General features: G+C 39.1%; 1 protein-coding gene across 3 annotated transcripts in view; it reads right to left on the minus strand.

Moving 5' to 3' along the window:
- The window catches only part of LPIN1 (lipin 1), a 50930-nt gene that overhangs the window by 26724 nt on the left and 11601 nt on the right, over positions 1-12605 (minus strand). For all 3 annotated transcript variants that reach the window (XM_013299745.3, XM_055810454.1, XM_055810455.1), the window contains exons 3-8: positions 12118-12213; positions 10518-10852; positions 10023-10142; positions 3816-3945; positions 1573-1879; positions 3-96 (exon numbers count right to left, since the gene is read on the minus strand). In XM_013299745.3, the coding sequence (XP_013155199.2) occupies positions 3-96; positions 1573-1879; positions 3816-3945; positions 10023-10142; positions 10518-10852; positions 12118-12213 (1082 nt within the window). The remainder of the gene's footprint in view (positions 1-2; positions 97-1572; positions 1880-3815; positions 3946-10022; positions 10143-10517; positions 10853-12117; positions 12214-12605) is intronic.

The raw sequence follows: 12605 nt of genomic DNA on the forward strand, positions 1-12605 counted from the left end.
ACTTCTTGGGGAAATAAAGTGCAGCAACTTCTGGATCCATGTCAGTAAGGTCATCTAAATAGACACCATCAGCACCAAGATGCCGACTTCGTTTGTCTGTAAGGGAGAGCACAAATAAGCGTATTAATGAGCATTTTCTAAGTAACAAGACAGAACTGTTATTACTGTTTAACTGTTCATTTTAAGACTGAGAAACTAGACAAGTTATCAAGAGTTTGTGAACTATATTTGTAGAAAATTTCAAAGCAAGTTGCTCATATACATTGTTCAGACTTTGCATATACAAAATGAGACAGCAGAGGACTACTTTGGAGTTACGCTGAGACAAAACCACTGGGAATTAGAAGTCAGTGGGTCACTGTAGGAAAACAACAAAAGGAACTTTCTGAGTATCTGCACAGGCCTATTATCACAGCAAAGCAATCTGAGCATTTAATCTCTGAGAACTACTTCAATCCCCCCTTGTAAAAAGAAACAGACTGTACTACGCTCATTAAATACACTGTAACTGGCTTGTAAAGGGGACAACTCACTGTTTAGCACATACAACTGATGTGCTGCCTGTGCACATGCACTACTGCAGGGGACAAGACAACCCTCCTAGGTCTTTCACTAGTGCCAACATATAGTCATCACTGTCCTGTTGATGCTGGTACATCTTGACAAGTAACCACTGTAAGGCCAAAACCTACTTTGGAATTCATTCTAAAACCCACGACTTCTTGCTGTCTCAATTTCCAACATCAAACATCAGAAAAGCAATCTGAAAAAAAAGTTACATAACGAGCAAATAATGAGCAGAGTAACACTGTCAATTTTGTCTTCAAAGACAGCGGAATGCACGGGGAAGTGGCTAAGAAACTTTTATTTTTACTGATTTAAAAGCAGCTGCACAAACTAGGCTTATATAGGGTTCACATAATTATAGAATAACCAGAGCTCTAAACCAGAACATTTTTAAGCAAGTAAGTTTCTGGTAAAGATTGTAACACTTATCATAAAATACCATGGCTACAGAGCCCAGAAATTAAGTAGAAAAGCAGATGGAGTTATATTTCACAAATTCAGGACAGGACGCGTACCACACAGAACTGACATTGCTGGCGTGAAACAAAAGCACCTTATTTTATAGCAAATCTGTTGGTCATTCAAAAGATGTACTACAACCTTGTACTAGATCAGAGAGGTTCCACAATTACCAGTGATACATAACAACTCAGAAAGCAGCCAGTGCAGGTGAACAAGCAGATATACAGCATGCTTGTACCAAAAAGTGAAATCTCTGAATGAGTCAAATATGGATGAATTTGGAGTAGGTTTTGCAGTCCTGCTCATAAACACAGAGCTACCAAAAATCCCAGACCAAGGACAATCTTTTGTCTTACTACACAGCTCCTGTGAACAGCCTGCTGCATAGCTCAGGTTTTGAAAGTTCTTTCTAAAGCTTACTCCTTTCCAGATTTGAAAGTGCTTTCAGGGCACAGATTAATTTATATGGCAATGAGGTGCTTTATCATCATGAAATTTAAAGATAAAATCATACATATAAAAGTGCAGAATCAACAGCTTTACCTTTCTTTCTGGAAGGGGATTCTGTCTTGCCAGCTGGTTGGGCTGAGCAAGCTGCAGCTTGTTTTATTTCTTCATTGACAGGCAATAGTGGTACAGCTGCTCCCGGAGACTCTGTCTCTGACTTATTTGCCTCAGCTGGTAAGGGCTCACTTTCATCAGCAGTTGCTGCATCTGCTTGTCCAAGGGCAGGTAGAGGAGGCACAATGTTAAACTCTATAGGAGAACTCTGGATGACCCTAAAGTGAGTGCTTTCAGAAGGATTTACATCCACCACGCTGGGTTCCTTTGCTTTGAGCAGAGAACTAGCCTGTGAGGAAAAATAACAGATTGCTATAAAAAAAAAGCTCTTAAAAAATGCAACAGCCAGAGTTTAACCTGTTCTGTTCACTCCAGTGAGATCAGATTCTCAAGGTGACCAACTACAGCAGAAAGCCACCTCTAACTGAGGTGGAGACTACACCATACAAGTCTTCTCTGCCGTGTGTTTCCTTGCACAAAATTCATCTGTATCTTGAGGCCAGGAAAGATTTTTTTTCTGCAACGTGCTCTACAGTCTTCATTTCCCACTAATCTGTCTGGGAGTACATCACAGCTCTCATCCTGCTCTCCTCCCTTCCTGCACAAATCCTAGCTTTTCCTCAGAAGGTAACCCCGACAAACATGAGAAGGGAGAGCGGATCAGAGTACTTACCCAATCAGGATGCTCTCAGGGACAAGGACAGGGGTACACTGTCATTCATCTATGCCCCAGATTTAGATTTTAAATTACTTTATAGGAACAATTCTAGACCTTCTCTAAGTGTGGGACAAGAAGTGTTCTTGCAGCAGGGAGCTGAACTCCTACAGCAGCAACTGTTTAACTGCTATAACCTTCACTGCAAACAAATTCTTAACATGAAGATCAAAAGCATCCAAAGCATAACTCCCAGTTCACGTATGGCTAGATCAAGTCTGAATAGCTCAGCTGGGGACACAGATAGGGGTTGCAGAGGGAAAAACCTCCAGTAATAAGATCTGCAATACACACCAGGTTGTGTGACTGGCGTAAAAATGAAACACCTAAATCTACTAACAGGAAACCCTAAATTCTAAACTGGAAATGCTAATTTGAAACTCCTGCCTGGATCTGTGCACTTACATCAGTTCTCTGTGTACAGAAAATAGCTCCCAATTTTCTTGTAATATGCATGAGGAAGAGAATAATGCAGAGGTGATGGGACAGCTCATCTTTGGACTATTAAAGAAAAGGCCAGAGCCCTTCTGAAGGAATTATAAACTCTGGAGTCCCATCTCTGTTTTTGTCACTAGCTACCAACAGTGAATTAAAAATAACTAATGCCATTATAATTCTGGCACTACCACCAGAATACAGAAGTCTTTCTGAGGAGGATACCCACTTCCCTGGCCTGCAAAACAGTAATTTTGTTTCTTTACACTGTTCCTGACCCCATCACTCCTGCAATCCTTTCTGCAGAAAAGCCAGCCTTCAGCAGGAGGAGCCAAATCCTGCACCATTCCTGCTCCCATGGTTGCAGTGTGCCACTGGAGCCTGACCTTTATTTCTCACACTCTGAGGCAGCATAAGCCCTAGGTCTCCCCTTTCCTGTATGAATGCTCTGACTTCATAGCTGTCGTAAGGAGCCTGCCAGTACCTGACTGACCTGCAGTGTACACAGCTGCACATGGCTACCATGCAGCATGGGAGACAATGCTGCTGGCACGCTACAAGTCCTGCCACCTAACTGGGCCAAATGGCTTCAGGGAGGACACAGGCACCATGGCAGTCGGCTCAGCCAACAGCACATCTAGGCATGCAGAGATAGAGAACTGCAGGTGCTTCTGGATGCTTATGTACTCAAGCAACCAATTTTAATTTTTGTAAATCACACCGCTAACATCAATTGCCTAATTTCCATCTAAGACCATTTATGAATTTCAATGATTTCACAAAGAACACTGGGTTTGATTTTATATGCTATTTAAGCTTCTAACTATTACAAGTCTATGTCTCAGGCACTTCTTAATTTCCTACTGTGTATCATCAGTGTTGATAACAACCATGGCACAAGGCACTTTCCTGTACCTCCTATGGAGCAAGATGCAATTCTCTTACAGAAAACGTTGCAATTTTATGTAAAAACAGGATCCATCCCCTCTTTAGCAGTGTGCAATAGAATAAGCACACGTGCCCCCATTAAAGCACAATAGAAGCTAGCAGGAATTAAACAAATTACTTTGGATACCTTTGCAGCCTGGGGTAGCTCTCCCCATGCCCAGTGCATGTGGGGATTATTCTTCAGTCCACTTCTGTCCATAGGTTTACTGACCAATTCCGAGTCACTCTGAGGAGTAGGAGGGCGTGAACCTGATGGGCTGAAGAAAAACAAAAAAAATATTACGAAACCATTAGTAACCACAATGCACTGAACACTGTCCAAACTAATATCCATCATCCCAAAGCAGTCAAGACCTAAATAATCATTAGATAACTGAAAGTGTGAAAGCATGGTAAAACAGTTTAAACAGTTCAGGATCCTCTTAGACTAGCATTCAGAGATCTCATCCATTTTTTATTAAGTGGTGTCACAGAAGCAGAACTTGAGAAGCTGAAAGAGATGGAAAAAGACCACTGGACCTGAACATTTCAGGAGGATTTATTTTTTTCTGTGTGGAAAAAAGAATGGGGATGATACCAGCAGCAGTAGATGAATAAATGTTAGTATTGTTACAATGATGTGAAGTGCAGAAGTTGCTCACTTGCATCAACCAGACACTCTATACTGACTAAGTAATAAATTACTCTAAGGAATCCAGTTAATCACTGCCTTCAAATAACTTGTTCAGTTCTACCCTTGGTTGCATGTTTATAGGGAAAATAGCAAGAGAGCTATACAAAGAATTTGAGCCCTTCCAGTTCAAAAATATTTGTGTTTGGTTTTCTGACTACTCAATATAAATTATTTAATAATTAATTAGTAAATTATCAGTTTATAGCATACTTTTAATGTGGTGAAGACAATAATGTGATGTCAGGTCAGCCATTAATAAATAACGATTCACAGATTTCAAGGACAAAAGGAAAAATTCTGATTACCTACTCTGCCTTTCTGCATAAGGCAAGTCATAAAATTTCACCCAGAACCTCCTGAACAAAGCCCATTATTTTTTGTCTGAGCCATAGAATGTCTTTTGTATAATTGTGCAATACTGATTTAAAAACTACAATCAAGAAAAGAATCCACAACATTCTTAAACCAAAGGACCAAACTGGGTTACTTTCATTCTCAAAAACAAAAAGCTTCCTACGCTTAGTAGAAATTCTTCACATTGATTTATTCTTTACCTTCACTGGTTAAACTGAACAGCCAAACCAGTTTTGCTCTTTCAATGTAAGGCAGTTTTGTAGAGCTAGCTGGCAAGGAATTCACTGGTGACATGAAAATAATTACTTCACACTAACAAAAAGCAGCTTTTAAAAATCTGTGAATTTCACATCTGAAAAAATAGCAACCTAATTATCTACATCATCCATTGTCTTCACCTATGTTGCAGGAAGATATACTTTGAATGTGGACAAATGCCATGACTTTTTAGGTACAGATAATTGATGTTACCTAACTAAATTATAAAATTTATAAGCAATACCACTATGGAAGACCTTTTTTGGTCCTAAAAATTTAAAATTTTTATTAGTCCTTAGGGTATAACCTACCATTTGACAGATGAAGGAATCAATACAATATGATTTTAAAAGTATTTTCAAGCTTGAAGGAGTCAAGAAATGTCTGGTGTGTTTTTCAGCAACTTCTACATCTCCCACTGACAAGTCTGTAGGATTTGCTGTATTTTCCATGCATCTAGGACCCATTGAAACCTTGGAAATCAGGAGCCTGAACACTTCAGAAAACCTCAGCAGCTAATACTGATTCTACTGCTGCTTTAAGCTCAAAACATCTATATTTAAAGAAGCATTATCACTGCACAAGTTCATCGGTGCACTACACACATTTTAACCTTCAAAATACCTACTGTTTCCTTACAAAAATCTCTAGTCTAGGCTTTGGGGTATGTTCAGCCCAGGTTCACTCACTCAGCCAGACAACCTGAGAGAATGCAGGCATTGCTTCAATTTGGGCTAGAACCTCTGCATTTTGCAGTGAGAGCACTGATCAGGGGACACCTTGCCTTTTCCATAATTTTCCCTGAATATACAGTTCCCTTCTACACACGAGTGGGAAAGAGGCCCAGGCTGTTAGTCAGCACCAAGAGCCGTGATCTATATTCCCAGACACATACTTGCAAGTGCCAGAAATATGGCACTTGCATATGTGTGTATGTTAGAACAGGCAGAGTTCTGCTCTGAAAAGGCTCCTGCTGCGAAAGACTGCCTGATGATCCATGTATTTGTCTGGGTTGGTTCAGAGTAGATAGACCTACAAGTATAACCATTTTAGGTTAGGAACAGGGTGAGCATCTAACCCCAAAATATTAACCACTGTTCCAAAACAAAATACACAATATACACACTATCTACTGAACTTTTGATACAAGCACAATGAAGACATCTTAATTCTTATTCTATAAATACTAATTTTCTATACAGTCAAATATAAGGATTTAGTAGTAACAAAATGTTAGATCTTCAGAATCCTTTTCAGTTGATTTCTCCTTGTAGATTAGTGTACAAATGCTAATACAACCTCAGGGTACACCAGAATAATCATTGCAATGTCATCATAATGTAAAAGGCCCAACATCAAACCAGACTGCAAACATGCACCCACAAGGCAAACAGGGGGTAAATTACTTTGTTTGTATAAAAGGATACTAAAGCATTCTCATTCCTTGTATCATCTGGAACATAAGCTGGAATTTTCTATGCCACCCGTAAACATTAATATAGGGTTGGCGAACTCCCGATGAGAACCGGTTCTTCATTACAGAGAAATACCTATAGTGTTTTCTTCGTATGCTGTATTGTTGTTTAACACTCAACAGCTACTCTCTCCAGCTAACATGCTTCTGGAACAGCAACAATAATCTCTGTAGTTTATGGCTGCAGATGGCAATTATGCCTACTACAGTGCTGTTTGTATACTTCCTGTTTGTATAGTTCTGCTTCCATATGTAATGCCAGATGTCGTCCCCTTTACCCACACCATGACTATTTTGGCTGCTATTCACTTCATACTATCGCCACCAAAGTAAAATGAGACTGAAGGCTAACAAAGCTCACAATCACATTCCTTGAATATTTTTTTTTAGCTCAGTTAGGTCAAATTAAATCAGCAATTATTGTTACACTTGCACTAGGGGTCAGTAAGGCTGAATACCAAGACCACGTAGAATTTGTAACCCAGTGACAGTACCCTGCAAATGCATCCATGGATCAGACTCAAAATGGGCTCTTTATTCCTTACAACACCAAGACATTTGTCTTGGGCTGAACTATGACTTGCAATTCCCCTGTCCTTAAGTTAGGCACCGATCCAGCTCAGCTGAAATTCTCTTCATTACACAGATTGCTGAGATACTGCAGATCAAACTAGAGCCACCCATTCTGGTAATACTGCACAAGGAGGAAGGGAAACTTCAGTTGTCTAGATCAGCATATCTGATTCACATCCCATAAATGCTGAATATTTGTGTCACAATCCTATGTATTCCTTAACGGCTATGATTGCACTTATGTAAATGTCAAACAATAAGGAATTTGGCCTGTAGCTGGCAGTTCTGGAACAGCAAACCATGCTTACCTTTGCAGTGTTTCCTACTGAAAGCAGGCAGAGAGCCCTGAGAAAGCAGCAGCGTGACTGGAGAAAAAGTCCTGTCCTGACTGAGGCCAAATAAACCAGGAAAAGATAGTCAGAAGGAAAGAGGCCTACCTTACGTACATGTTGCAGCAATAATTGAGAGCCTCTGAACCTCCTTTGAGGTGGCCATAATAGTTTCTTATTCACATAGAGGAAAACAGACAAAGTGTCTTACTCAGACAAGTTATTACAGCACTTTAGCTGTCTATCTAGACTGCAGGACAGGTGAACTCTACAGCAGAGTTCATGGAGCCACCCAGCGCACATCACTGCTCCATCCCAACCTGTGCACCTGCCCTTCCTTCCCGTGAAAACCACTAAGGAGAACAGCCTTGAATGTCCCAGGATCAGACTTTGACTTGGTGCTACAATGTGGTCAGGTTAAAGAGGGCGGACATAGAAGCTGGGAAAATCTCAAGGTTATCAGTTTCGATACAGACTTACGCATCTAGCATGGCATCTATGTTGAGGTAAGCAATGAGCAATTTAGCCTGACTTACTACTCAAAGCTTCTCCAGCACTAATGGACAATTGTAGAGGTCATATTCAGACACCTACTTCAATTTTTTTAACTGAGTTGCTGTGACTTCTCTCCACTGACTTAATGGACAGAAAGGGCCTGGCTGCAGAATCTGAGACATCTTAAATTCAAGATATTATAGAAAGTGTCTGTGTCCACTTTTAGCTCTGTAGAAAAGAGTCCACAGTCAGAGGAATCCTACACTACAGCAAAGTCTGGGTCTCCTAAACCTTAGAGAAGATGCCTTCTCTATTGTGTCAACTTTATAAGTGGCTCCCTCACTGCAATCCAACACACAGAAAGTCTTCCCCTCCCCCAAAACGAGGGAACAAAGGAAAACAAATTCTCTTTTGGTACTGGGCTCCTCCCATCACAAGTACTCCTTATTGCTCACTTAATCTCCGAGGCCTTTGTCTTGCTTTTACTTTTGCAACCTATGCACAAGCAAACAACTCAGGAAAACCACAGGATATAAATGTCATTAAAATATACATTGACTGTAGACAGCCACATGGAAATGTCAGTCTTCAGAGGAATGTAAGTTTTCACTAGCTAAATTCTTCCCTTTTTTTTGTTTTTTATAATCTTAATCAACTTCAGTTTCAACCCAGGTTTTCATTGGCCTGATTTTATAATGGCCATCCTCATTCAACAGATGATTCTTCAAGGTAATTTACCTCCAGTCAATGCCCACAAAGAAGCAAGCACAGGATGGGGGTTTCAATGTCACTTTCTTTCAAGGTGTTAGGGTTAGTAATAAGTGCAGTTGCAAGTTCAACAAAGTTCACACATTATTAATGCATTAAAAGTGTATTAGTGTGTTAAAAGGATTAAAGAGCAGCCCAGGAAAGAGGGAGGACAACTGTTCTACCTGTCTGAAGGAGAGAAGTGAGAAGATTGTTGAGGACAAGAGTTAGATAGGCCTCCATCTGCTGGAACAGTGAGAAGAGAGGTTTGCCCTGTGCAGTCTATAGGCTTACTGGCCAGCACAGCATGTAGGTAGAAAGAAAAACAGGGTGTCACTATTCACAAGTGCTGATGAACACAAACTCTTTGTGCCCGAGCTACACGAATGCTGAATTTACATCTAGAGTTTTCAAAATACTACAATCAAGAAGCAAACAGAACATAGTTCAAAAAGCCATCAAATGGGCAGGGTATTGACACATGTCATCACCAGCCTGGTGAAGCTGATCACATTAAGCTTTATTGCCAGTGGAGAAAGTTTCTTCCAGAATGCAATTAAAAACATTTAAATTAAGCCCTTGCTCTGATATAATCTCCTTGCTCTCCCTTCCTCTACCACTCAACTACAGAGACAGTATATTGAGATTAGCATTCTTAGGATAAAGTAATGTGAACATTGCTCCACTCCAATAGTCTGCATGGAAAATGTGGGGCACGTGCACAGGGGCACAAACATACAGAGACTTCGCTGGAATTATAATGCAACGTATGTTAAGCACAAAATTGTCCCTTTTTGACAGTGTTCTACAGATGCAAGAAAGGAGGTCCAAACTGATCTGTTTTGAAATCAAAGGTATATATATGCACACAAATACACATACAGGAAAAAGTAAGCTAATTATTGTTTCTGTTCTTTTCACACAATAAATGTTTCATGTCTATTTAACTGTGCAATTCAATAATTAGCTTTGAAAGGGACATACAAAACTCATTCTTATTCATTAAAAAAAAAATCTTATTTTTATACATCAACTCCAATCTTGCAAGTTCTTATAAGGATTACACTGAAAGTACTAAAAATTCATATACCTGCATTCAATGGAGTCCTTTCAATGTGTGTGCATCAGGCAAAGATTCAGATTTCACAAAACATTCATCCTCTCTACAGTCTTTATATGCAAATAGTGACATTAACAGATAGCAATATTCGGAATTTGTGGACCTACATCAAGCATTTGTTGAGTTAAGGACAAAGCTAGCCTGAAGTTTTTGTACACTATCTGATTTCAAATACAGAAAGCATTCATCTAATAATTGACAGTGACCATGTTTAATACCAAAATTTTTACTAAGACTTCATATAGCACTAGCATATAAGGCATTTATGGAAAGAGGAAAATTATTTAGAACTGTACCATCAGAAAAAGTACCTTTGAAGAGGTGACCATTCTCCATCTGAATGAGGGTAAGATGCAGACTGCGAAAACATAGAAACTGCAGGAGCCTTTATGTCAGACACATCATTAACAAACACATCTGGAACAGGGATCCTAGGTAAAAGGAAAGACACGACATTTAAAAGCCATACTTGATCAGTGAACTGTCATATACTTCAGATAACAAAAAAACCCTGCCGCAGAGAAGAATTAGTATAACCTGAACTAAAAGGAGATCAAGAAATGTTATGATTCACACCTCCTAGGTCACAACATGATGAAGGATTATTCTTATGTTTTCAATGTCATTTTAATTATTTTTGTTACTAACATTCCCGATAGCTTTCTAGCTTAAAGTTTTATCTTAAAGAAACATGCTCATCAGCCATGTGTACCAACTTAGACAGAAATTACTGTTAGAAGGTATGAGATGGAATGGAACACTAACCAAGCAGTAGGCTTCCATTACATATAATTGCACTGTGATACCTTGAACTGTCCAATGGTTCTTTTTCCTCCTCTGAGCTAATCTCTATAGGAAACATGTCTTCATCTTCTGAAGAGTCTCCATTGTCTTCTCTTTTTAAGCTGTCTATTTTATGGGTAGACTTCCTCCTCTTCTTCCTCCTTTTTTTCATAGAGCTACAGACTGGAGATGTTTCAGTAGAAGGCTGGGATCCATGGGCTTGGGGTGGTACTTGTGAGGACGCACTGGTGTCTAGGTTTCTCATCCGATCTATGGAGTTCCTCTTCAGCTGAGCTTCCATTAAAGCAGTTCCCTCAGACAGAATGGGAGATGTGGAGAGATGATACGGAATTACCTCCTGAGAAAGAAAAAAATCAGACCATGCAACATATTAGTTCCTCCACCAGTCATTAATCTGGTTCTAAAATGTAGGCACAATTGCCAAAATCTAAGTCATTTATTCCTCAGAAAAGTAACAAAGATTAGACATCTGGACACTTAATATGATCCCATAGCATATGGAAATTGTTCCATAGCTGCATCTCCTTAGACAAGCTCTTAATAAAGAGGATCCTCTGAGCATCAAATGTTGGCCAGGTTATGGCATGAGTCTCTGCCCACCTGATGCTAGATACTGAGCAGAAACAAAATCCTAGTTTATAACCTGAACATTCTGTAAAATCCAATTCCCCTTCACAACCCAGTGCGTGTGCCACATAGTAGTCAGACAGGCCAGTGGTTTATAACTAGGTCACACAAACATCCTCTTATTCAATCATACATATCTCTCTCTCTCTAGACACTCACGGAAATATTACTAGCAATTTTCAGTTATCAAATAACTGTTACCAAACAGGAGATTTAAATATGAAGATCAGAAGTTTTAAACATAAAGACATAGAAATTAATATTGCACACGCACACAGCTCTCACCTGAAACTAGTAATATTGTACTCAATACAAGAATTTGAAAACTCATCCCACTTTGGACAATGACAAAAATTAATGGAGATATCTGAAAAGAAATGCCTGTAAAAAGCTTTTCCTATGTTACATTATGTGGTGAATATTAAAAATTAGCATGACCATAACTTATATAGATTAGCATTAAATCACACAGCTCAAGAGCAGGTATTCTTATTTAAATATAATCCCACATGAATAACAGTTGCAAGATCATGCCTTTGATGAGTACCAGAATTACTGCGTGCACAGATGTTTACAGGGCATATGCATTTTCACTGGAACTCTGCTGAGTGCATATGTTCAAAGTAAAGATTTCTGCAAAACACAGGTCCGTGTACATATTAACCTTTGTTGAACACACCTTCGGAACATGTAAACTCTGTACATGTTATTTCTGTTCACACACTGACATGCAGATAAACTATGATACATTTTTCAGTCATGTGATTACCTCCTTTAGATTTTTCCAAATCTCAGCAACTCAAAAAAGTGAAGTAACTGCATAGTATTGAATTTACATGGCAGAAAATTGTTCAGAAACTTGCAAAACTATAAAATGGTCAAAGGTGTATTTTTCAATAAAATTCCTAAACTCAAAACTGACTGAAGAGCAGGCACTGAATTTTTAACAAATTAAAATTAAGTTTTGACTCTTACCTGATCATTATCCATCTCCTGCACAAAAAAGGCCTCTCCATTGTCTCCTAGTTTCATGTGCAAATCTACAGCCTCTCCATTAATTTCTATGTCAACCTGGAAGACAATAAATACATTCTCATATGAAAAGGAAGTTATTTTAGGTACACAGTTCCTGTTCAGCTATCCTACTACTGTCACTGGGCAAATGCTTCTCAGGGAAGCGTAGGAAACCTTATAAAGCATAAAATACTGAACTCTGTTTCTCTCCTTACCCTTTCACAAGGCCACCAATTTTCAAAATGTTTTTTTAACTCATTCAGCTCATCGCTATATTGCCTCTCTACTCAGAAAGGTTTACAGCCACTATATAAAGTCCTGAATCTTTTAAAGAGTAATTCTGAATGCTTAATTCATAGCCTAGTTTCAAATTATTCAAGTACTTCCACATTCAAATTCTTAATACGCAGTGCTTCAAATTCATTAAACAGACTTCTCTTTACACTATG

Source organism: Falco peregrinus, chromosome 7, assembly GCF_023634155.1.
Source record: "Falco peregrinus isolate bFalPer1 chromosome 7, bFalPer1.pri, whole genome shotgun sequence".
NCBI classification, from domain to species: domain Eukaryota; kingdom Metazoa; phylum Chordata; class Aves; order Falconiformes; family Falconidae; genus Falco; species Falco peregrinus.